General features: G+C 33.0%; 2 protein-coding genes across 5 annotated transcripts in view; both read left to right on the top strand.

Moving 5' to 3' along the window:
- Positions 1-10,605, top strand: part of LOC110023718 (kinesin-like protein KIN-UA) — a gene marked incomplete in the record, with an annotated part of 79,891 nt that extends 69,286 nt beyond the window's left edge. Inside the window, 2 exon segments of the mRNA XM_020723262.1 lie at positions 9,181-9,309; positions 10,228-10,605. Coding sequence (XP_020578921.1) covers positions 9,181-9,309; positions 10,228-10,376 — 278 coding nt within the window.
- An 8,083-nt stretch (positions 10,606-18,688) lies between these two features.
- Positions 18,689-27,817, top strand: part of LOC110023720 — a 69,548-nt gene continuing 60,419 nt past the window's right edge. For all 4 annotated transcript variants that reach the window (XR_002293935.1, XM_020723265.1, XM_020723264.1 and 1 more), the window contains exon 1: positions 18,689-18,872. The gene's annotated coding sequence lies outside the window, so the exon portion shown is untranslated. The remainder of the gene's footprint in view (positions 18,873-27,817) is intronic.

The following is a 27,817-nucleotide window of genomic DNA, read 5'->3' as shown; positions in this document are numbered from 1 at the left end:
AACAAGGAGGTGATAATTGAGGATAAAACATCTTGATGGATGGATTGGTGGAGCAACCCATGAGGATTAGAATGGCTTGATTAGCCAATAAGATAATTTTCTAAGGGAACATATAACCTATGGTAGAGCAACCCATGGGGAATTGGAATGGCTTGATTAGCAAATAAGATAATTTTCTATGGGACCATATAACCTAGTTCATCTATGTAGCCATGATTAAATTGTCTTAGTTTAGGTCCTTAATGGATTGGCTTGGGAGATTGATTTAATAAGTGATTATATGCTCCTATTGAGATAGGATTTGAAGATGTAGAGCTTTTGGATACATTTTTAGTCCTAGGCTGTCATTTATTTTCATTTCAGTGGGATTATAGAGGTTTGATTTATTTATATTTTATATGCATTTGTGAATGTGATCATTGATGTATTTTTTGGGTGTCAACCATGTCGACTTCATTGACAAGATGACTAGAGATTTGTTTTAGATGCTAGTATGGCCTTATCTGAAAGAGATACTTTTGACTCTCTCTTGAAGGAATAATGGATATAAGAGTTGTAATGGCAGCCTCATTGTGGATAGTCAACTATGTATAGCTCCATCCCAAAGGCATAGTTTAACTTCATCTCAAATGGATTGGAGAATTGACATTTAATTTAGAGATTTGTTTTAGATGCTAGTATGGCCTTATCTCAAAGAGATACTTTTGACTCTCTGTTGAAGGAATAATGGATTTAAGAGTTGTAATGGCGGCCTCATTGTGGATAGTCAACTATGTGTAGCTCCATCCCAAAGGCATAGTTTAACGTCATCTCAAATGGATTGGAGAATTGACATTTAATTTGACTAATGAGGTAGAAATGGGCATGATTTTCATGTCTTTTAGTGACTTGGGAAGAATGATTTATGAATGAAATCTATTTACTTGTAATTTTGGGTGAAGACTTTGGGTCAGGACATTTTGATAATTTTTAGAAGTCTTGATTTTGACGTGTTTTTCTTACTAAGGTGAGAAATACATACCTAGCTTGAAGAACTCCAAAAGAGAAGTTCAAACTAAAAGTTATAAAATTTGTCATTATGCATAATAATTAACAAATTTTTAAAATCAGTCTAGCATATTGATCTAAAATTTAGACACTTCAAAATTGCAAGATACAACTAAAACGATAATTATATTTTGAAGAACATATTTAGGCCGCATTTGGGTGCAACTAAATTTTATGTTAAATAAGTTTAATTGAATCCGATAAATCCGGATTCATCAAATTCAAATCCCATCAAAGAAGTTGCGTTCAATGGCGAAAAAAAAAACAGGCTTTTACTCGGATTTATGAAATCCGATTTTACGTTATTAAAATGACGAAACTCGGGAAAAAGTCAACGGTATGCAGGATAATTGTAGTTAACGAAGCGGTGGATTTATTTTTGTTTTTTTTTTTGGCGTTTGGTTGAATTTAAGCTAAATTCAAGGCTAAATCTGATAAATAGTACGCTACCAAACACCGCCTTAGTTTTGCGCAAAAGTTAAACTTAAATGTATAAATTCTCGAGTCTTATGGAACAAGTTCAAGAGAAAACATTGGTAATTATCATTTCTTGATATCTTTTAATTTTTTTCCCTTTCAACAGGAATTTCATCATCTCAAAACAGTTATCCTTATTGAGTGAGTTAATCTCATCTTATCTTTTTAATTTTTATATTTTCATCTTGGATCCTTTCTGTTTGCATTCAAATCATCCATATAAATAATTTATTATCATGAAACACTAATTAAAATAAATAACAAAATTATATGAAACTTTTACTTTATTTTAATGATATTTTAAATTTAAAAATGAATCTTAATGAAGTGAAAGGATTATTTGTTAAGTTATGAAGCCTAATTAATTTCTTAGAATAAACATCTTATATGACAACGATATGAAGATTGGCCTAGGACGGAAATTGCATGAGGAAGTGCAGTTGTCAGTGTCTGCTTATGTGGAGGGAAAAAAAAGCAACACACTAGTGTTGATGTTTACTTTTGTAAAGGAGAAATTGAAGATGAAGGTGAGAAGCTTGAGTGTTGTTTCTGCAGAGTTTATGTGTGGAGAAATTGGAAATGGAGATGAGAAGGTTGAGCATTTACTCTTATTCCTCGCTTTGTGGGGCTTAAGTTGGAACCAATATTCTCGATGGACAACATGAATACGGCTCTATTATTACTTGATGAAGCTTGTTTAATTGTGTTAATAAACAAATTTGAAAAATTTTAAATACTCATAGAGGTTAATTGAATCACACCTTTTTTTTTCTAATTGAACTTATTAAATGCTCTATAGTAAGTTCAATAATAATCTTATATCATATATGATATATTACTTAAATAAAATTTGATTGATTAGATTTATTTAATTTATATGTTAAATACTAATATATTATAAGTTTATAACAATATATATTAATTTAATGTAATTTTTTATTTAATTCCTTTTTTTCAATGAAATAGTTTCTTAGTACTTATTTATATTATTTGATTGTAATAAATCTTACTTGCAACATGTATATTTTCTTATTAATTGGAGTAAATGAGTTAGATACTAATTTGAAATTTATTTGATTTTTTATTTGTTTTGATTTATAATATTATTTGAATTCTTGTTTATGAACTCGTTGAATTTCTCGTTCAATTAATATGAATAAGCACAACCTATTTAAGATTATTAAAATACTTAAACAAGTCAAGTATGAACATATTTGTGCAAGCTTCTCCTAAGCTCGAGATGGACATGAACAACTTAAAATATGACTAAGTCAAGTTTAATCCATGACATACTTGGCTTGGCTCGTCTCTATTAATGTCTTATCCTTAGGCTATCTATTGTGATTATTACTTCCTTTTATTCTATGTATCAGAATGACCAATCGACCGGGTGTGACAGCTGATCCTAATTTCCATAACCTTGAAGGATTGTCGGAGAGGTCAATGTACGTTCTGAATAGTACTTCTTTGCCCCGTATTAATCAATGTTGTGCAAGCGAAATTTTGACAGTTTTTTTTACTTAGAAATATTGACAGGTCACCCTGAAATTTTCTATAGATATTCATTGCATCTTAAACTTAGGGTCAATGAAAAGGTTCTTCAAGCCTATTGCCCAACACGTCAAAAATGTCACGGCAGCGCTGCATTACATTGAGGCACTTTTTGGAGACCTATATCCACCATATAGATTATGCTTTAGAGCAACTACCTCTCTTCAACGAGACTTGATCATATCCTGGATGTAGAGATTCTCAAGTTCACATTAGTGCGCTTTAAGTAGAAATTGGCTTCATGAAGTGTTAATAGTGACCTACTACTTTGCAGTGATCCATTAACTCCTCCAATTTTGGATTGCACTATGGCCTTCGTGTTGTGGTTTCATGGATTTAGCCATTGTTGGGTTTACTGGGACTTTTTTAAACATGATGGAGTTAATTGGTTGAGTGGTTTCATGGACTTTAGTCATTATTGGGTTTACTGGGACTTATTTAAACATGGTGGAGTTAATTCTTTTTTTTCAATGAAATAGTTTCTTATTTTTTTATCTTCTAGCTTGAGGTTTGTAGAGATATGGCTCGTGGAGCATTTTGTGACCTTCCATGACCATGGTTCGTCTTAGTGGTATCAACATAGGCCTCCTTTCAATACAACAGCCCAATATAAATTCAACATTGTTTAGTTCACTCCTATCTTGGATACCTTTAACAATCGAAACAACGGTCATTCTATGCTGCCTTTAGATGCTGTCTGACAAATAGGTGATAGGAGAGGAGGGGTGTGACATTGGTGGGGATGATCTTGGAGTCATCTAAAAATGGAGCTATGAGTTCTTTAAGATGCTTTTTCCTTTTATTTGTTTCATTTTATGAATTCTTTTCGAAGTCTGTGACCAGAAACTAGGATGGCCCTGCCCATTCTCTATACATAAAATGCTTTGCTATGACTTCTTGTTGATCCTGTTCTAGAGATGGGTCTCTTTCATAAGAGGCGGTTTAATCAATTTAGAAAAAAGTTATTGATGCGGCAAACCTCTAATGTTCTGCATTTGTCTTGCATTTACCTTTTTGGGGGTTTTTTTTAGAAGGGGAATGGAAAAGAAAAACCATCAAATCTAATGTTATGCATGTCAAACTTATATAATGTCATGGAAAATTGTGGGACACCTATGTTTTGATTCCGGTCAGAACAATGAAAATATTTGCATGGATAATCTGTTAGATTTTTTAATAATTATAGATGGAACTTAAAGTATTTTAAAATAATAGAAAATGTGCATAATTGTAAAGTAATATAAGTTATCAAATATCTAAAATTTGATTGAACATTCACGAAAGTTGCACAAGTGCAACAGATGAGGAGTAAGTTGTAAGAGCTCTCCATCTTCTAATATAAATATTAAAAATTCCAAATTCTTATAAATATCTTGCTGGTTTAAAACAACAAACAATTACCTTAGGGGGTCACATTTGCAAATTACTACTGGACCTTTCAATTGATAAGAATGCTCCTTAAGAGTTCTTTTGCACGATAAGTGCTAGAAACATCCTGTAGGATTCAAAATGAAGATAAATTTTTTTAGTGATCAATTTTAAAATAATGGAAACCCTCCATGAGGTAATTTCCGAAACCAAACTAATCAGCTCAGGGCTTTCAATGTGATATAAATTTCAGTTGGACATCCTTTTGTATGGAAATTCATAGCTCACTATCTAATAAATTGTGATAATAGGAAAAACTCCCTTACATGAATGATTGAATGAATGAATAAAGTGATCCTTAATCTTTGTCATGTTAGTTTATATCATTGCTTTTTTTTAGATGTACAATTTTGTATATTTACTCACTAAATTTGAACTACTTTGATGCACTCACCATCTCAGCCAAAATCGCAAATGGAAATAAACCACAAGTACTTCCTTATCTCATTTTATTGAGGATGGACTGCTTTTTTTTTTTTTAATGGAAAGCTTACTAACAACTCAAGCTATTAAAACACAAGAAAATAGTTGTTATCATTTTAGTGATACTAGAAGGTTTTTGCGAATTGGGCTTGATGGGGAGTTTGTGGAGTGGAATGAAAATATGGGTGTTCAGCGGTGTTTTGATGAGGATAAGTGACATTAGCGGTTGTGTCGGCTAAAACAACGATTCAAGCGCAGAAATGACAAGATATGACCGGCATGGAGATTTCACAACATTTTTCTAAGCAAGATAGGCACTTCACTTACAAAAAAAAAATGATGCAACACTCCTTAGATTATAAATTAGAATCTATAATCTCTTAAAACACCAAAAAGAATCTAGCTTACTCAAACAAGGAACTATAACATATAAATAGTCTCATATCAACAATTAACCTTATTAAGAAATAAAGGAATAGGAATGAAAAACCAAAAAGGAAAAATTCGGCTAAAATCGCAAATGGAATATATCCTAGATGGAAATTGCATCCCGCATTCGCAAGGCTTCCCACCATTTTGCAGAACAGTTTGGGGTTCGCGGAGCATGGAATTCTCACGGAGACATGATCGTGCAATCTCGAGGCTCCCGCATCATTTTTTCCGGTAGGATAGACTTCCTGTTGTTCTCTTGAAGCTTGTGTAATCGATCTACCATCTTAACAAACTCATTACACTGTTGTAGTTGAGGGAGCACCATTGTGAAGTTTATGCTCACATCTACTCAAGATAACTCTGAAACATACACGTCCTTCCAATGTTTGTCCTTATAAAATAAATAACTATTTTTCTTCGGCATGATGAGTTGAAGCTACATTTGGGCTATTGCTCTCACGAACAAAGCCTCTAACCCTTAAGTGTCTAACATGTTATTAAAATTTCTCATACTCTACTGGTTGCATCTCATAGGCGAGTTTGTTTGGTAGAAAAAATATTTGAATGAGGTCTATGGCATGCTGGTTCTATCTTGGTGGCAGCCATCAGGAGGTAAACTATCAATCTATATATCTAGCAATTTCTACAACGAGGGCGGCTTCTTTTCTAATATCTGTTCCTCATACTTATTATCTTCTAGGACAACCAATACTAATCGCACTGAAGTATCTCTCATGAGCTCAGTTTAAATCAATAGCATCTCTCCTTCATTGGTTGCAAGTTTTTGCTCTTTTTTTGTCTTCATACTCCTCTATGTCATTGTGAATTTATTCAACTTTTCTTTCCTCAGTGAAATTTATCATCCTTCTATTTGGGCAATCGAATGCAATGTGTTTAAAACTATGACTCCTGCACTTCTTATTTGGGATGAATTTGGGAATTTTGGTGATCTCCATCTTTTCTCCACTCTGAACTGATTTTTCATCTAGTGGGGCCTGCTGGGATACTCGTCTGGGTATACACTTGATGTTTGATTCTGGGATTGAACTATGTCTGTAAGGTGTGGTGATCACCTGATATTGTTATTTCTCCATCTTTAAAGCGGGTTTGTACATCAAGGACCAATATAGTTGCATTGCATCACATTACTAATATGACATCTCAATCCTCCGCCATTCTGCAGAACAGTTTGGGGTTCACGGAGCATGGAATTCTCGCGGAGACATGATCCTGCAATCTCGAGGCTCCCGCATCATTCTTTCCGGTAGGATAGACTTCTTGTTGTTCTCTTGAAGCTTGTGTAATCGATCTACCATCTTAACAAACTCATTACACTGTTGTAGTTGAGGGAGCACCATTGTGAAGTTTATGCTCACATCTACTCAAGATAACTCTGAAACATACACGTCCTTCCAATGTTTGTCCTTATAAAATAAATAACTATTTTTCTTCGGCATGATGAGTTGAAGCTACATTTGGGCTATTTCTCTCACGAACAAAGCCTCTAACCCTTAAGTGTCATACTCTACTGATTGCATCTCATAGACGAGTTTGTTTGGTAGAAAAAATATCTGAATGAGTTCTATGGCATGCTGGTTCTATCTTGGTGGCAGCCATCAGGAGGTAAACTATCAATCTATATATCTAGCAATTTCTACAACGAGGGCGGCTTCTTTTCTAATATCTGTTCCTCATACTTATTATCTTCTAGGACAACCAATATTAATCGCTCTGAAGTATCTCTCATGAGCTCAGTTTAAATCAATAGCATCTCTCCTTCGTTGGTTGCAAGTTTTTGCTCTTTTTTTATGTCTTCATACTCCTCTATGTCATTGTGAATTTATTCAACTTTTCTTTCCTCAGTGAAATTTATCATCCTTCTATTTGGGCAATCGAATGCAATGTGTTTAAAACTATGGCACCTGAAACACTTCTTATTTGGGATGAATTTGGGAATTTTGGTGATCTCCATCTTTTCTCCACTCTGAACTGATTTTTCATCTAGTGGGGCCTGCTGGGATACTCGCCTGGGTATACACTTGATGTTTGATTCTGAGATTGAACTATGTCTGTAAGGTGTGGTGATCACCTGATATTGTTATTTCTCCATCTTTAAAGCGGGTTTGTACATCAAGTAAGGACCAATATAGTTGCAGTTGCATCACATTACTAATATGACATCTCAATCCTCCAAAGTATCTTGCTATTATGTACTCCCCTAGCTCCACTAGCTCGCATTTCAGTTTTAATTGTTCAAATTTAACCATGTAGTCATCCGTAGAAGAATCTTCTTGGCTCAGGTAGTGGAGTCTTTAGAACATATGTATCGGTAATGCTGAAGAAGTATTTACATTGTGTTTCCCTTTTCATATTTAACCATATAGTTATTTTGCCTTCTCCCTTAAGCTGGCATATGCGCTTTAATTTTTTCCACTATAGAGATGCGCTCTTCTTTAACTTGATGGAGGCTGACTTTACCATTCTGTTTAATGGGACTTTCTTGTACTTAAAAGATGCATTCAACTGTTTGGAGCCAATCAATGAATTCATCCATATTTATACAACCATCAAAATTGACAAAGTCAATCTTTCCACCAACATCTTAGACTCTACGCTACTATTCTATACCAAATCAACGGAATATTGGTTCTTCATCATTAGAAACTACCTAGTGGAAGGAATTCACTTCCTCCTCTTGATTTGGCAAGTCATCATTGTAATTATAAGAGTGACCTCACTGGATTGTCTCATCTTAAAGTCAGCAAGTCTCTGTTGCATTTGAATACTTTTTTGCTACATATTTTTCATAGTAAATTCTTGGATACCTCTTTGCATATTTCTAAACCCTAAGATGTTCGTACTGCAGCTAATTTTTTAGTTGGAAGTTTGGAATTAGGGATAACTTTTTGCTCAAACTAATGATATTGACCCCCCAGAAGTGAAAAGTTCCATCATGGGAAGCTACATGCCACTTATTTACATTCATTGTAAATGATTAAAGCTAATGGAAGAATGAAATTGGTTTGGATTTGATGAGTTGAGGGACTAGGTTGAATAGTTGAAATTTTTGTTACTCAAATGGACACATCTAAAATCTAGGTGTCATTTTGGCTTTTGGCTTCAGGTTTTATAGTAATGGTTGATTGGGTAAAATTACTGAAGTCATAATTCAAACATGTTGACTTTCCATTAATCTAGATGATCTTGGTGGTGCTTTGTCCTGTGATGCATCAATGAACGTGCTAATGCATAAATAATCCCAAATGGCACCAAATTTTTTGTTAAGTCACCTGCGTGATCATAATGATTATTAGCTACTACATAAGGTAAGCTTGTAACATAAGGGGTATAAGTTAAGTGGCTCATGTTCCATTTATGTTTTCATTTTTTGGAAATTTTTATTGTAGGAGCTGTGCTTTTACTACCAAATTTTGCTCGAACGTGGTAGTTATGAAAAATTATTACTTGATTTTTTTTTGAAATTATAATACCAAGAACTATTTTCAAAAAAACTATTTTCTCCACAAATGCTCTACAACTATCTTTACAAGAAGTTGCAAACGGACAATAAAGCTCACAACTTTTATGAGCCAGCTTGCAGTTATTATAAATCTATAATTTCGACCTTAGGAAATTTAACAGGAAGATGGAAAGTTTAGGCTTATAAGCAATGAATCATAAGCCTCAATCAAGGGCCTCTTCACAATTTAGCCTATGTTTTAACCACACATTGCGTAGCCAGCATTTACATGATACTTCACTGTAATTCAACCTCATTTTTTTGCCTTTTTACCAATAATTAATGTATCATTCTCTCCTCAGGACATTGGAACGGAAGGTCTCTTCTTATTGAGGATGGGGCACTTAATTGGCTGGTCGCTAACTGTTCAGTATATGCTGATTCAACAAGACATCACATGGAACTGGCGTTGTGTCATTTGGCTCAAAATGGTATTTATTTTTAACACCCTATTGATTATCTTTTCAATCATAGAAATTCCTATCACCCTACTTGTAGTTTACTAGGACATGTTCTGAATAATATTCCTTCATTCTTTCGATTATATTGGAATCCTAAATCAAGAAATGATACAGGGATTCTTTCTACGGGCCTTTACGTACATACTGCCCAATTCCCATGTATTTACATATCTAACACCTAAACTTTGATTTTTTGCATTAATACCATCGAAATCTTACACATCACATCGAAAATATCATTTTTTAACTTTTGAAAAGTGAAGTGCATTTTTTCAAGCATGGATAAGGTGGAATATATGTAAAAACTGAAGTTTAGGTTTTATATGTAACTAAATAGGAATTAAGTGGTATTTATGCAAATCCTCCTCCTTTATACTTACGTTATTGTTGCATGTAATATGCCATATAAGCTTAATTTGCGTTTCTATTTCACTATGCTTATTCTTACTATGCCATATAGGATAATGGAATCATCTCCTTCACTTTTGACTAAAAAAAATGAGATAAGTGTCAAAATGGCCCTCTTAACTATTTATATGGGGCAAATTTAATCCCAAAGTTTATAGAAATATCAAATTAGTTTCCTGACTTCTGTTTTTTTTTGGCAAAAATGATCGCCACTGCCCACCAGGGCCCATTTTAGCCTCTATTAGAAGAGTTTGAAAACCCAATAGTCAAGGGGCTTTTTGGATAATTTTCATATGTATATATATATATATGTTCATCTCCTTAGCATCAACATGCTTCTGAAATTGCACATATACAATTGTTTTGCTCTTCATAAAAATTCAGATTAAGCCAAGAATCAATGTCAATGTTTAATGTTTAGGTTTTGAGAACTTTAGCATCAACATTGCATTCATATCAGTCTCATGTATTATGTTGCAGAGGAAAATGCTCTTGATGTCATTCAGAGTGGAGGAATCAAGGAGCTTCTTCGCATATCAAAGGAGTCTTCAAGAGAAGATATTTGTAAACTTGCAAAGAAGGCATTGAAGTCAAATTCTGCATTTTTGGTGGAGCTACAGCAGTCATGAAAACATAATCATATCTTTTAAAAATAAGTTAAATAAATATAAAAGAAAATTGGGTCTGTAGCTTCTAATGAAAAACTTCAGTCTTCAAGTGTAGTTACTGTTACAAAAATCATATGATTAGTCACTGTTGAGTAAACTAAGAATTTGATTAAAGAGCTCCTGACCCATTTTTTTCTGCATAATTTGCAGCCAATCTGTTTTATTTGTAACTTATTGTTTCAACATGTTAGAGGTGTACAGTTTCTTAACTTTATATATTATTAATAATTTCTCATTCATGTGCAGATAATCTTGGCTTCTAACTCTTAACTCTGTACTTTGTGAATTACTTTCTCGCTTTTTAGTTTCTGTTAGATTCATTATGAAATAATTTTTAAGAAAATGCATTTGCCTTAGAAAATTCATAAAGTTATTTAGGAATATTTACACACATACAACTCAACTCCTATGTATTAGTTTAATAAATTAAATATGTATTTGCTAAATGCTTAATGTAACTGTATGTTTTGGAATTTTAAGACAACAGAGGTTAGGATATAGGCTTTAATCTGTAAGCAGCTGCTGCTGTTATTGATTTTGGGCTTCAAAAGTATAGGTTTATGGAAATGCTTTTTCAATATATATATATATATATATATATAATTAAAAGAATGAGAGGAGGCTATTGTATGATAATTCATATGTATTTATATATAGCACCTATTGTTTGATGTTAGGATGAATTTGACAGAAAAGAAAACAAAAAGATTTACTTGCAACAGATAATTCATGTGTGTTTATATATCTGATAGCTAACTCTTGCTTTTTTATATTTATTAGCATTTCTTTATTTATGAGAATGCATGTTTCACTTCTGAAGAATTTTAATGTATTTTAATCAGATTTTTTTAATTATATTAGTCTTGAGTACTTGGAAAAACTTTTTTATTCATGGCTGCTATATGTTTATCACAAGAGTACAGACAAGTTGATCTTTAAAACTTATTATTTTAGTTTTGAATTTATTGTGAGTTCTTTAATTTTGTGTATAATGTTTTTTTGTTAGTATCAAAAATATTATGATCTTGAATAATTTTAAGTTTTGATGCATATTTGTTCAAAATAATTATAAATATATATTTTTTAGTATTGGGTGGTAAATATCAGTTAAATATATGACTTTGTTTTTTTAATGTGTGTGAATATGGCTCCTTGAGAAGTTGATGTTGGAATTAACCCAAATCAGGCTAAATGACAAATTTTATTGTTGAATTCAGAATAAAAACAATGAATCCTCAACATAAATCAACACAAGCATGTAAACAATACATAACGACGACGACACTACAAAACAAGAAAAGAAAACAACACAAAACCAAAAGAAGGCTTACTAGAGGAGAGCGGCAAGCTCGAAACGGAGGGACGGAAGCAGTGGTCGTTCTGGAAGATGGTTGACAACCCAGGGATGCGGTGTCGGATGATGGAGGAGCGAGGGCTGCCTACTAGGAGGAGGCTGGCAACAAGTGACAACAACGTAGAAGGGAATTGATGAGGTGATGGTGGATTGGACTGCAGTAAGAGTCGGTGTTGGGAGCTGGACAACAGCGAATCGATGTCTAAGGGGTTGGACAGTAGTTGGAAGATGCTTGGAAGGCCGGCGCGACTGCTAGAAAGAAGTTGGAAGCATGAACAACAACAGGAAGAGGGGTTGTAAGGCTTATGTGGTGGTTGGAAGGCGACTAGATTGATGGATGGCAATAGGTAGAGCGGTTGAAAGGCATTTGCTTTGAATAGAGGATTTTAGATGGTTGGTCGACAGTAGGGATGATGACTTGGACAGCAGTGGCAGGAATCAGGAAATGATTAATATCCTCACTGGAATGAGTTACAATCGGAACACCCCTTGAACCTTTGGAGAAAATCACCACCTTGGATGTATTACAGCCGAAGCACCTCCTCGCCTTCAGATATAGCTTTCAAAGGGAAAACAACATTGACGACTGGCTTGGACAAAAATTTGAAAATCTAAAAGATAAAAAGTTGACTCTAACTAATGCAAATAGTGCCCATATATAATGAGAAATAGTAGATATAATAGGTATGAAATAAAAATATATAGGTGATGGAAAAGGAAGGAGGTGGATAAGAAATGTGCTAGGAAAGGAAGGGCTAGACAAGGTAAGGAATCAAATAAGGAAAAGAGATTGTGGTACTATAGCATCCACAGCAACGCATCTAGGTAATCTTCTGCATCAATCTCCTGTGGTTGGGGGGAACTTCGACTTCACTTTTCAAAGCTTCGGGGTCCTTATAGTATTATGAAGTCAAGTCCGCGACATTGAATGTAGCTAAAATATTGTAGTCTTGTGGCAGACCCATCTTGTAGGTGCTTTCATTTCATATCACGTTTTGATAGAACATGCATTATCACTAGGAATGTCCTGAGTTGTACGTTCTTGCAATGTTACTTTTGAGATCAACTATGGGGTGGACTCTGTATCAGGTTGCACCATTCTCATTAGCAACCACTCAAGAGAGACCTTTTCTTCATTGCTAAGACTCGGATCCTACTAAAGAATCTTTTTTTCGGTCAAGCTCTTAAGATAAATTTTAAGGTTGTGTTTCGTCTCTCTTGTCTGGATATCTGATGATGGGTACCATGTTGAACTGAATCAAACATCTGAATAACTCCATGTAATCTTCCAAAATGGTACAAAAGGGTCCCATTTGTGAGGTCTTGGACCTCCCTCAGAATGGGAAACTCAGAAATGAATTTTTAGATCTGAATGGTCTAAAGTTTTCTTATCTTAAGTTGTCCTGCCTATGATATTAATTCTTCAAACTCAAGATTGCTTTGGGCACTCACCATGAAGTCGATTGAAGTCCCTCCCATGAGCTCAGCTGGGACTATGTGCAACTTTTCCTCCACAACTAGAAGTTTGTCATCTTTCATTGTATTCTCACCGTCTTCAGTGTCTATTGTGTCATTACCCACCTTGTCAAGAATGCCTTGCTCAGTGAAACAGATCACTCCCAGGTTGTGCAGTCTGATTCAACATGCCTAAATCAGTGACACTTACAACACTTCCCGGTTGTTATGGATTAATGGATGCGGGTTGGTTTCACCTGTTCTCTGCTCAGAATTAACTTTCCTCTTACGAAGTCATATTGGGTATTCATTCGAGTGTGAGCTGGCCGTAATACCCTGAGATTGATATATATTTGCAAGATGTGGTGACTTGGTGATGTGGTCTCTCTACTTATGAAGTTAGAGTCCGAACCTTCTATCTATAATAAGTTTGTAAGAACTGTCTCTTAATCTCTCACTTTATCTTCAAAATCTCCCATTTTCCATGTATTAGTTTTCCTCTCGGCCTCCTCTGATGCTGGATTGCAAAACCCATTGGCCTTTATTCTTCATCACTAAAATCCTTCATATGGAAGGGGCTAAAATTCTAATCTCTTTTGCTTCTTGGACTTTCCCAATCTTGTTAAGGGGTAATCTCTCATTAGTTTCATCATCAATGTCTATAAGCCTCAGCTGACGTCGGTGGATCTCTCATTGTTTCTCTTTTCAGGAAGACTCGGGCATACATCTCCTTCTTAGTAACATAACTAGAGTTTAGAGTTGAGAAATGAAAGAGGGTGTAACAGACTAATCAACCGTGTCAAAAACTAATTTGGGGTTGCTGATTTTAAAAATCAGCAAAAAAACAAAATTTGGTTAGGTTAAAGCATGTCTAAAGTTTGGGAATAGGAAATCAAAATTTAGGTGGAGGGCTAAGGCTACTAGGAAACCCTAAGATAGGATCATGGTAAGGCTAGTTATGATACTAAATGATACTAGAGTCAACTCAATTTACGACTGAACAATAAATTTTATTTTTGAATTCAAAACTACAACGACGAATCCCAACAAAAAATAACACAATTATGTAAACAATACATATTGACGATGACACTACAAAACAAGAAAAGAAACAACACAAAATACAAAAAAAAAGTCTCTCTAGAGGAGAGCAGTAGGCCCAAAAGAGAGGGACGAAAGCGACGGTCGTGCTGGAAGGTGGTTGACATCATGTGGTGGCAGCGTATGATGAAGAAGTGAGGGTAGCCTGTTGAGAGGAGGTTGATAGCAAGTGACGAGGCAAAGAAGGGAGTATAAGAGATGGTGGTAGACTGGAAAACAGTAGGAATCAGTCCAGGAGGTTAGACAAAAGCAAGAACATGAGTTTATGGGCTGGAGAGTAGCATGAAGATGCCACGAAGGCCCGTGTGGCTGCTAAAAAGCGACTGAAAGTAACAACAACGACAAGAAGAGGGGCATGAAGGCCTATGTGGTGGCTGGTGGCCGAATTGTTGGATGACAGCAGTTAGAGGAATCAAATGACTTATGTGGTTGTTATACAGTTGGATGGTTGGATGCAACGGTGATGATGACTAGGAGAGCGATGATGGGAATTAGGGAAGGATAAATATCACTGCAAGATCGGTTTACTGCCGGAGCACCCCTCAAACCTTTGGAGAAGATCATCACATCGAGGTGAGTTATGGCCTGAGCTCCTCCTCGCTTTCAAATACAACCCTAGAAGGGAAATCAACCTCTACAATTAGCTTGGATGTAAATCTAAAAATCTAGAAGATGAAAACTTGTCTTAACCAAATAAAACAACACCTATATATAATGAAGAGTAATAGATAGAATAGTTAGGAAATAGAAATAGAAATGTGATGGAAAAAGAATGAGATAGACAAATAAAGTGCAAAAAAGGAATGACTAGATAAGGCGAGGAAACAAATAGGAAAAGGGGACTGAATTACTGTAATACTGAGTCCATTGTACTACAACAACTACTGTACCGCATCTCCGTAAGCTCCCGCATCAGATGTATATGCAATAATTAGGAGACTCTTGTCAACATGAATTTCTTTTTATTCATATGTTTGAGAAAGAAGATTCATACCAAATAGAGTTTGAAAAGGTTTTACTTAGGAGGGAAAAAACCTAATATTTTTTTGTTGTTGGTAATTTGGGAAGGAGGGAGAGGGGGGGGAGGGGAGAGAGGGAGATGGATCAATTATTAGGTGTGGTGTATGAGTGTCGATTAGGGTACGAGGTCTAATTTATAGAGGATGACAATTAACAAGTTTAAAGGTTAAAATACCAATATCTATTAACATATTATGGGATGAATAATATTGAAAGAGCTATTGAGTTTGTAATAGTTATTAAAGCTATAATTAAAACTTTTGATGCCTGCTCATAATAAATTGTTGAGGTTGTAACTTATCAAAGTTTAATTCAAGTGATTGTATGTCATATGAATATTTGAGAATAGATATGCTCTATATTTTAAGAAAGAATTACAAATTTCTTGTTCGACTAGTTTGATTCGAAACTATCAATTAAAATAAATGAATGAATGGTTCAAGTAATGAAGTATACTCTCAACCCAAAATTCTTGGGGCAAGCTTAACTAGTAATGAATATAACTTGTGCATGTATGAGTGTAAATGAGCAAGTTGCTGCCTTCTTTAACTATTTTTTTATTAAACCAATCACACAAGTCAATAAACTAACATATCATAAAATATTTATCTATTTCAAGCTTTATTAACAGTATATGGGGAAACCAATAAGAGGTGAATTAAATATTTTCCGGTATAACCAAGAATTCAATATGATTGATTGATAGGAAAAAAAACTTACAATCAACAATCTATATCCATTTCTCACAATAATTAAACTTCTATGGCCAATAGACGACCAATATATGCATCAATAGTGAAATACAAAGAAACAAGAACACCACAAGGCTTATGCAACTTTTTCTTTTACACTTGGGCAAACATATGCTTCCGTAATGTTTAATTTTGAATGAAATAGGACTTGAACAAATTGAATTATACTTTCAAGATAAAATAAAATCAAGCTAGAAAAAAAGAAATATCAAGCTTTATCTTGATTACTTCCAAACACTTTTCAAAATTTAAATGTTGTAAGAAAATGCTTACTTATAACATTACTCAATAAACTCTTTGTTTCATTCCTTTTGACTTATAATTATGTTGTTGAACCAACAACAATATATCATATTTCAAAATATTATGAGCCAATGTCAACTAAAGGAATTTATAGGTGTGATTGAATTAAACGATTTTTCAAGTGTTCTTGTGATGCACAAACATTTAAATTGACTACATTTGTGAAGTTTGCATATCTTTTTGGTATTTTTCTCCATGAAGCTTTTACTCTCCATGTACATACATTGAGCTCTATAAGAGGTTTTCAACCAATAGAAAACCATCAATGCACATTATCAAACTCATATAGAACTTTTTAAATGAGTTTTTATTGCTATAGTAGTCATAAGTAATGTAAAAGCCCACGTTCTTGATCACAAGCATTGTACTTAGTACATAACTGACTTATAATTTTCATCAAGCAACCTAAGATTTTATTCGATTCCAAATTTTGTGAATGCCATAATGTCATGCATGAAAGTGATAACCCATGATTGTTATTGATCTATTTTAGAGAGATGTTATGATATTTTTTTAAAATATCTTATATATGATGAGCTATCCAATTAGGAGTGGCTTACTTGTTACTGACCCTATTGACAATTGGATTTAAATTGTAAACAAAAATGTAATCATATTTACATAACAAACTTCTTGCTCTCTGTATACATCATATAAAAGCATATATAGCAATAACTCAGGTTTTATCACTGGATTTATTCTTCACTTCTAAGTTCTCAACAATGACCTTAGTTCGAACAAATTACATTGAAGCTCATAAGATCATTGAATCAATGATCAACTAATAAAAGCATGTCGTTTGCAGCTTGTCTTGTTAAGTGTCCATCAATGTATATATCAAATTTACCAACAAATTTACTAACACTATTTGAGCATAAATAATGGTATTCTATCATCTAACTTCGGCCCTTAGCTTCTCTACTTTATGAAAGCATCCCATCTTATCTAACATGCAACATGTTTTTAATATTTGGTACACAAAATCTATTGTTATGGTAACCACCTCAACATAATCACTTTAGCCATAAAATATTATTTTTATCACATCACAATCATTTTAGATAGGGGCTATTACATAGATAGCCCCCAAAACATTGCTATTTACAAATATAGCACCCTATTTCATCAATTTTTCAAATCCTCACTCAAATATCAAAATTCATGACAAAGCCCCAACCCATATTTTTCATTTGTATCAAATCTCATTGGGTTCGATCGGACACACATAAATACATTGATTTGGTAATTCAAAAATACCACCTTTTATGCTTGGTGTTGTAAATAGCATGTTTCGGTGCTATGTATGTAATCATCTCTTTTAGATAAACTCATTATTTTTGAAGATGTGTTATAAATATACCAGTAAAAACATATTCATATCATTTTAGCCAATGAAAATGCTTTTATGATTTTTTAACTTTGTTCAAATATTCACCAAATTTAGATGTCATGAAAGCTAATCTCTTGTATCATACATGATTTCATTTCCAGATAATGAATCAAATAAATACTGCAATGATCGTAAGAAAATAGAATCATAAAAAAGTTATATAAGAAGCGAATAAAATTTTATGTTAGAATAATTATAATTTCTTTATTCAATATTTATATTATATTTCTCACCATTTTTGTACTTTTCATATCACAAAGAATTTTATTTAGTCATCTTCTCATCTAATAGCCACCATTTCTATACTACACTAAATGAAAAAATGACGATTATTGTGGCAATTGAATAAATGATGATATTATTGCAACCATCAACTAAAAATGATTATTAAGCTATGACTTACAAGAATAAGAGAAAGTATAATTCACTTCATAGCTTTCTAAGAAATTATTTTCTCTTTCCCAATTTAATAATCACAGTTATAATAAGTTACAACCATCCCAGACACCACCTAAGCATTATATATTTATTGTATTTAGAACATTTAGGTATTGACTAAATAAAAATTAATCTTAAGTGTTAAATATATAATTATTAAAGAAGAATGCTTCGTTTGAGAAGACGTCAAATCTCTGTTGTTTTGCAGAGGCTTGTGAAAGTTTTTGTTAGGTAAAATAGGAGCGTATCCCAAAGTTGCTCATAAGAACGATAATTTTTCGTAGTTTTGGACCGCTCATAAGAACGATAAATTTTCATAGTTTTGGACCACAGAGGACCTTCATCATTCCTCTCACGTGTCTTTCAAAAGAATTTCGTTGAACGAAGAAACCGCTTCGATTAAAGACCAAGTTAAATGTATGTAAAGGCCCTTTAATTAATTGTTAGTTTTTAACATTTAACACCTTTGTGATAACCATTTCCTCCCCCCGTCCTCTCTTAGACGAAACCCTCGTCTCCCAAAAAAGTACGGTAAGTGGCGACCGGAGCTTGCCGGCGAACACATCGACAGAATCGCTAGGGCGGTGCCGGCTGGCGGCGCTGCTCGGAACTGGAGGGCAGCCGAAGTCGTGACTGGAGATTATGTATGATACTTGGGAATACATATTAAGAAAACTATGCTATCTGGGATCATAGTGCTATTTCATTATTTGTTTGACAATCTTTTATTCCTCAAAAAGATTTAGAAATTAATATTTTGCTTATGTAGTAGTTTATGTAACTGTTGAAATGCGTTCATTTGGGCTCCTCTTGAACGAAAAGTTAAATCTGTTTACAACTCAAGGCATCTGATTAGGGCTCTCAGTTTTCGGATGATTCCATCCTTTTTATACACGAGTAGGATTTGAATATCTGTAGAAGATGCTCATTTAATTTGTAGTCATGAAGGTAGCCACACAAACTATGGACTATTCTAATCATTCATGACATGGGATCCTAATGACTTTGTTTGTTGACATGAATTTTTTATTTGTCAAGGATACGATGATAGGAGATTAATATTTAGTTGGAATATGAGACAGTCGTTGCTCCTAAATGTTTGTCTTGAGATGGTTGAATTTTTTTGTTTGGAACATAAACCATATTCTTAGGGTTGGGGTTCTTGAGGATGAATTCATTTTTCATAGGATGCTTTAGTTGGAGTGCTAGAGATGTTTACTTGGCAAGTAGACATGAGATACCTTAGTGAAAACATGGATTTTTCCCAACATTTGTGTCATTTTATGATAGTGATTGTGCATGCGTGATATACTTGAATGTTTGGTTACTCATTCTTGTAGTGCTAGCAATCTTAGGATAAGAAATTAGAGTTGGAGATTTTGAAATGCAGAAATTAGGGCATGTATGGTTTTGTGTCTTGATGTATGCTGTTCTAAGACCATCCTATAGATATTTGTTATATATTTGTTTATACGTAACATCTTATTTATGTAGTAGTTTTGACCTCCTTTACAAAATTGTTATTCGGATTCATGCCACAATAGCTTAGTAATTTTTTACTCATCAGGTGTTTGCCATTGATGGATTGAACAAGGATCATTAGAACATATAATTCTACAAAGTATTGATTTTTCTTTGAATAACTTAATTGCTGCGAGTGCTTTGAAGAGTGTTAGACACACTTAAGGTGATATAGCTTTCTAGCGCACGAGGTGCTCACTTAAGCACTATACGAAACACAAAATTAGATATTTACATTGCATATAACGTTGTTTTAATTATGGGGATATTTTGAAGCATGTAAAGTGAGAAGGGACAAGTGTATACTTTAGGTCTTAGAGATTCATGCTTTCTTCTCTATCGCTAAATTTGTATCTGTTCATATTTTCTATGTTTTCTTGGACTCATCCTATAAGTCTTTAGTATTTATGACTACGAAGTCTAAGTTCTTGCACCTATATTTGATTAATTTATTTACAAGGTTGGATGTTTGTTTTTTTAATTTTTGATGGTCTTTTCACATTATACAATGTCAAGTTATGACTATAAAATTTAGGTCATCTTCAACTTTTTAAGCTTTGGTAGTTATTTCTCAAATCAAGGCTAACTTATTGCTTTTCTCCTTGAAGTTATAGCACTGTCTTAACTCACTCAAGAGGCTTGCAAGCTGTTATGGCATTGCCTTGCTAGGGCAACTAGGTGAGTTAACTTCGATTGATTTTTTCAGGTGTGGCAACCCAATAGAGTTGATGCAATGTCATAGGTAGGGTTGCTTTCTTCAACCCATCATATAACTTCTATTGGTGGGAATCTCATGCACTATGTACACCCTTTAATAAAAGTTCTAGGATATTAATATTTTGCTCAAGATGATACCTAGTCCACATGATTTGTTCCACGTGTTTTACTCAAAAATTCAATTTTAGATTAAAAAGGAAATCATTGGCAAGCAAGTTATTTTTGCTTATCTTTTAATTTATGTGCAATGAAGGCAATAAATATAGCCATCATATATTATCTCACATATTTAGAACGTGAAGTTGTCATTTCCTGTTCTTTGTGGGTATCTCTCTCTCTCTCTCTCTTTCTAATTCATCAAATGAAAACAATATATTGTGATTTCGCTTCAATAGAAGTAAAATTTTTGTACTCAATAATAAGTGATTTGATTAATTAGTTTATATCAAGGATCATTTTTTTTATATTAAACTTTTTATGGACTTTTTTTTGGTTGGGGAATGGGAAACAATGTATGCTTTAAAGGCAACTTCAACATTTGGTTTAACTTCTTCATTGCAGTTTTTTAATGATTTAGGTTTTAGGTGGGTGTGATGCATTTTTTTTTTATCATTTTGTCACTAGTATATATATTTTTACAAAGATTTCTCATAATTAGTTTGGATTTATGTAGAGTAGGTCTAATATGGAAGCTATACATTTATTGAGAGGTTTGATGGAGAAGTACCGAGAGAGTAAGGAGGATCTACATATGATTTTATTGATTTAGAAAAAAAACTTACGACAAGGCTCCAAGAGAAGTCCTTTGGAGAGTTCTAGAGAAGAAAAATGTTGATATAACTTATATTCAAGTCATTAAAGATATATACTAGAGTTGTTTCTTGTGTTCAAACAGAAGGAGGATTGGTCATATATTTTCCTATTTCGGTTGGATTAAATCAAGGATTGGCTTTACGCCAAAATCTTTTTTTGCTTTGGTTATGAATGCTCTTACTGGACATTTACAAGAGGATGTACCTTGGTGTATGCTTTTTACTGATGATATCCTGGATAAGACTAGAGAAAGAGTTCAGGAAAAATTTGAATTATGAAGGTTTACATTGGAGTCTAAAGACCTTTGTTTGAGTAGATCTAAAACTAAGTATATGGAATGTAATTTTATTAGTAGAAGCTTCAGTGACAGAGTTGTAACTATTGGTGTTCAAATTATTCAAAGGTGTGACGTTTTAGATATCTCGGGTCTATTGTTCAAAATGATGGTGATATAAATAAGGATATTATTAGTAGAATTCAAGTTGGTTGGTTAAGGTGGAGGAATGCATGGGGCATATTATTTGATAGAAAAGTATCGCTTAGGCTTAAAGTAATATTTTATAAGATGGTGGTGAGACCTGCAGTATTCTATGACACAAAATGTTGGCTTTTAAAAGAGAAGCATAAAATAAAGTTAAGTGTTGTTGATATGAGAAGCTTAGGTGGATGAGTGACTTCACACTTAGATATAAAATGCGAAATAAATATATCCGTGATAGGGTTGGTGTAACTCTAGTGGCGGAGAAGATTAGAGACAGTTGTCTTAGATGGTTTGATCACATTAAACGCTGACCATATGATGGTACAGTTAGGAGAGTAGATATTTTAAATTCAACTTATGTTTAGAAAGACAGAGGTAGACCTAAATAGACTTGGGCATATTGTATAAATAATCTTAATCTATTATAACTAAATGAAAATGTGAGACTCAGTAGGACACAATAGAGAAAAAGGATTCATTTAGCTGACCCCATTTAGTGGGATAGTCGTTGTTGTTATTGTTGTAGGTTTTAAGTGGGTATTTTTATGGTTACTGTACAAATCACTTTTCTACTATTAGAAACTATGTACCGGTCATTTTTTTGATTAACATGATGCCTTTTCCATTAATTATGTAATCTTCATTTGGGATCCTCGTGCCATTTAAATTAAGTTTATTAGAATGCCATCATCTACTCTTGTTCTATTACCCTTTTTACCAAATTTTTTGGTGGCAATTAAGCTTGATTTATTGATGTTTATTGCAGTACTAAAGCTTCTTTCCTTTTGTTCTTATGTATTAAATTAAATAGTTCTCCAGTAATTTGACTTCCTTTTTATATTTAATATTAATCCATATTAATCTATCTCTACATCTCTAATTCTCAATGTATATCTTTCAAGGCTCAGATCCTTAAATATATGCTCATTCCAAATCAACTTTCCTTTTTTGACTTAATTTATATTAATTCTCTTCTTGTTGTGAAAAATCATTCTAAAAGTTATCTCTTAATCATTTCTCAAAATAGCATTTTCATTCTTAATTTTGGTTTTCACCTTTAAAATAATGTTTTCTTTCTTTTATAATAGCTAACCTGTATTCACATATCTTTCACTTTTCTTGATACATAAGAGTCTTTATGCTAGTATTGTCTATTTTAGGACTTATTTTAAGCTTCACTGCATGTATTATGTCCGTTAATATAAATCTTTTGTATTTCTTTAAAAAAATGCTTCCATTCATTCGAAGGATATTTGTTCTCTTTAATTATTATTATTCAGTTTCAAGCTTTTGGGAGTTATAGTAATATTATGTTTAATATAACTAGCCATTTAATCACACCTTAATACTAGTTTAATTTTCAAAATTTTGCTTCTTTTCAATGGCCTATTTTTTATTGTGGTATTTTTTTAAGGGGTTGTTTCATCATAGCGCGTTTTTAATAGAATTTATGTTGGATTTACATAAATCTAGCCATACAACTAAGTGTGCACAAGTTTGATCTAGTGAGCGGTTAAATCTAGATCACTCTTTTTGTCTCAAATCCAAATTTATTAATTCCAGTGAATCAGTGAATTTAATGGATGTAGACATGATGAAGAGGGAGCTCACGCCACTGCTTTTATTTCTTCAATGAGATTGAGTAAGATTTAACTGCCTTAGGATTCTGTAAATAATAATTTACAAAATTCACTAATTCTTGTTTCTTTAGCTTTTATCTACTTTTTTTCTCATTTCTTTTTGGCACAATTCGTAGCTATTGGCTTATGTTTTTTTTTTTTGGCAATTACTTCACAATCTTATCAAATAGTTTTGTTGCTTCTTAGTAGAATGTGTTTTATTTTTCTTGAAAGATTAAGGCAGGTCAAGTGCTTGGATAGTAATAGTCAAAATTGTTTTGGGTTGATGTTAAAAAAGCTGAAATCTAGAGTCAGGGCTGTAATTCAATCAATGCACTCAATGAACAACTCAAATTTGATTCAATTAATTTTATTAAAGTTCATAATGCATTCAAAATTGGTTATTTGAACATTTTTTGAAAATTTAAAAACTATATGAACCAAGTTAATATAATCCAGTTTGTTTATTTATGTTCACGATTAAGTTTGTTTATTATTGAAAATATAACTTTTCAATGACTTAATATCACACGTTATGATAGTTTGTTTATTATCAATCACATGTTTGCTTTACTAATATTTTTTATTTATTTTATCTTAATTTTTTAATTATCATAATTATATTGATTAATTATATCTGTGCGCACGCTTGTGTGTGTGTGTGCATATGATAATATTACTTCTTGTATAAACTTATGGGGATGGTTTGTACAAGACTTGTATTTATAGAATTTTCTATTATAAGAATGTCAAACATGAAATATATCATCAATTTATCATTAGATGAGAATTCTCCCTCTAAGGATGAGTTTGAGTGAAAAAGATATGTTTTTCATCAAAAGTGATATTCATTGAAGTGAAGAAACCTTTTTGTGGGTGGATGATAGCACTTGAACCCTTTTTAGTAAAAAAAAAGGTATTTTATTCTCGTATAACAAAATTTTATCAAATAATTTAGTAAACTTTTAGAATTGATTATACTTAGGGGTATTCTGTTGATTAAATATATAGGTATTAGAACAACTTCTCCCTAATATTATTTGGATTTTTGTTTATGCTGGAGAAGTGTCTTAGTTGTCTCTAAAATGTGATGATTTTTTCTTTCTGTCATTCCATTTTGTTGGGGATTTTTAAGGCAAGAAGATTGGTGTATAATATTATTTTTTTTAATGAATGTTGTTAATATGTGATTAAAAAAATCATGAGTAATATTAGTTTGAAAAAAATGATTTTTTTATTACATTGACTATATAGAGTATAGTGCTAATATCATATTTATGTTTAATTAAATATATACCCATGTAATTTGAGTGCAATTATTAATGAACATATCAAAACCAAGGTTCTAGAGATATTGGGGCTTTAGAGGGTCCCCATATATTATAATGAATTAATGCAAAAAGGACAAGAAGATCTAGGGTTAGGTTCAGGAAAGGAAACACAGTGATGTTTAGCAAATTTACTAGTTTCACAATGAATATCTTTAATATTTATATTTATGAAAAGCAAAGGAAATAGATACTGAAGATTTTTAAAAGTAGAATGTCCTAATCTATAACGCTCGTTTTTTTTTATATTATGAAAGGTTAAGGATTATAATAGTTGACCTCGATTTTCAAGAAGGTATAACTCATCATTTTCTCTAGCTTGGTCAATCATCTTTCCCATAGTGAGATCATGTTTGCAGTTGTGTTACTTGGCAAATTGGTGAATGGATAAACAGTTAAATGCAAAATATGAGACATGTAATACGTTACTAATGGTTAATCTAGGAGAAATTAATGTCTTCTTGTCCTTAATCTAGGAGAAATTAATGTCTTCTTGTCCTGCAACAGTTTTTAAAGATTCATCCGCAATTTTTTATTTTCATATTATTTGGATAGTTTTGTAAGTTTGAAATATATCGACAAGGTTTTTCATGTGGTCGGTGGCCCTTAAATCTAAGATCTCTGAAGGGGAAGAGCTATTAGAGACTTTAAGAGCATAAGAATTAGAAATCATACATTCTGAGCAAGAGAATAAAATTCTGATGATTTTTCTAAGGAGTTGATTAAATTTCATAATTTGTCGATTTCTTTTGAATCAAGTCCTTCTGACTCTACTAAGCAGACGTGCTTTTTTATTTCTACCTTTATTTCTTCTATGATGTTGCTGTTTTCCATCAAGTTTTCAACATTTGTTTTTTTTTATAATTTTTTTTGCAGTAATTGTACTAGAGATTTCTTTTGAAAAATAGATGTTGTCATTCTTTTGAAGAAGGTTATGTGACAAAAAGTCTCTCACCTTAGGACTTAGAAGTTGTTATGGCAGATGTCTCATGGGTTGAATAATTGATCATCAACTTCATTCCTTCTTCTGCTCGAACGAGAGAATATTTTTTTTAAAGAAGCGATATCTTTGCTTAAAACTTGGATTCGAATTTGGTCAATTCATTGTTGAGTTCTGCCAAACATAAAAATTCAGTAAATTTCATGGTGTTAAAGTATTCAATCACATAAAGGTTACTTCGTTTGATAGTGTTGAGTTGCCTTGATTTTGTTGACGATGCGACCTAAATCTCTGTTGAGATCTTGAGTATGTTTTGTTTAACTGTGTCCTAAATCTCTGTTGAGATGGAGAGAAACATAAAAGGTCCATTCATTGTTTAAAATTGTGCAATTTGAGGTGCACCTTGAGGCTCCTCAGTGCAATTATGAAGAAAAACGCTTTGAGCTGTATGCCTCGAGTATTTGTATTTCCATGTTCTGGTTGTTTTTCATTAAGTTTTCAACATTTGTATTTCGTGTGCATTTTCTTTTTGCAGTAGTCGCACAGGAGATTTCCTTTGAAAAAAGGATGTCGTCTTTCTTTTGAAGAAGGTAACGTGACAACAAATCTCTTACATTAGGATTTAGAAGTTTGTATGGCAGAATCTCAAGGGCTGAACAATTGATCATCACCATCATTCCTTCTTCTCATTGAATGAGAGAATGCCTAAAACTTGGATTCAGATTTGGTCAATTTATTGTTGAGTCCTACCAAAAACGTAAAAATTCTCTCTCGCTCGATGAATTTTATAAGGATCCGTATCCTAACTGTAGAACATCTTGAAATCTTGGTAATACTCTAACTCACTAAATTTTCATGGTGTTAAAGTATTCAATGACAAAAGATTAATGGCAATGAGTTTTGTTTTGATTTTATTGAGGATGCAAAATCTTTCATCTCTGTTGAGATGGAGGGAAACATCAAAGGTCCATTCATTGTTTAAAATTGTGCAATTTGTAATCACGAAGAAAAACACTTTGAGGCTTACGACTCAAGCATCTCGGGCGAGGTGTACGCCTCACATTGTTTGAGGCCTATCTATGCTCAATTTTTGTTGAGGCTTGCACCTCTCGCACTTGGGATTTTTTCTTCTAATGTTAGTTTGTTTGAATACGAAACAAAGCCGCACTCTCATGTTAAAGAACTCCCCTCGCCCTAATTAAGCTTTACATCATCGTCACTTGCTACTTTTGCTACTTGCACTGCTGCTTTCGTCGCCATCATTGACGCCGCTGTTTCCGCCGCCAACATCATTGTTGCTGCTTGCTACACTACAATGATAGCCAACTTCTTTTGTTATAGCCACCTATTGTTTCTGTTGTACCCATTGTCGTTTGCTGCTCTTATTGCCACCACCACCATTAGCAACTCTTGTTGTCACCGCCATTGCCCACCGTTCCTATTTTTTATTACTTATTTATGAATGTTATTTAATTGATTGAGCAATAAGAGTGAGAGAAGTCTAATATGTGAAAATCCTATTAAATCTTTGATATTTTCTATTATTTTCATTTCATGTTTTATGTTAATTTGATGACTTGATCAGTTGATGTTTACATTATATTATTGTTTGTTATTATAGATATCTTGCAGCTTATGCAATTTGTGACTTTTTAATGTGCGATATATATATATATATATATAGCGATGCAAATGTTTCATTTTTACCCCTTTATTTTGGTTTAATGCAATTTTCAAATTGTGAGGTTTATGCCTCAGACTGTCTCGAGGCTTATGTCTCATCTCACGAATAGAAAACGCCTTAATACCCAATTGCGCCAGTTTAAGCATTGGGTCCACTGATATTCCATAACTATGTCATGACAATGAAATTAGTTCCTTCACAAAGTAAAATTTTGGGTTTTTGGGCTTCAAAGGTAGATCTATAGAGTTTTATATTTTTTTCTTCCATTTAAAAAGGCCTTCATAATTTGGGACCTTTTAAGGTAATTTTTCTCGTTCAAGTGATAAGATGCATGAAATATCTACAGTTCTTTGTAGGAAAGTCAAAGAATTTAGACATAATGAATAGAAAGAGAATTTGGCAAGAGGGATGATGTTGGAATTGTAAACACTTATCTTTAGGAAATAAGAATAAAGGTTGGAAGGAGCAGTTGAACAGGAACCGCTC

Source organism: Phalaenopsis equestris, unplaced genomic scaffold, assembly GCF_001263595.1.
Source record: "Phalaenopsis equestris unplaced genomic scaffold, ASM126359v1 Scaffold000227, whole genome shotgun sequence".
In the NCBI taxonomy this organism is placed as follows: Eukaryota; Viridiplantae; Streptophyta; class Magnoliopsida; order Asparagales; family Orchidaceae; genus Phalaenopsis; species Phalaenopsis equestris.
This window is presented reverse-complemented; position numbering and strand designations above follow the sequence as displayed.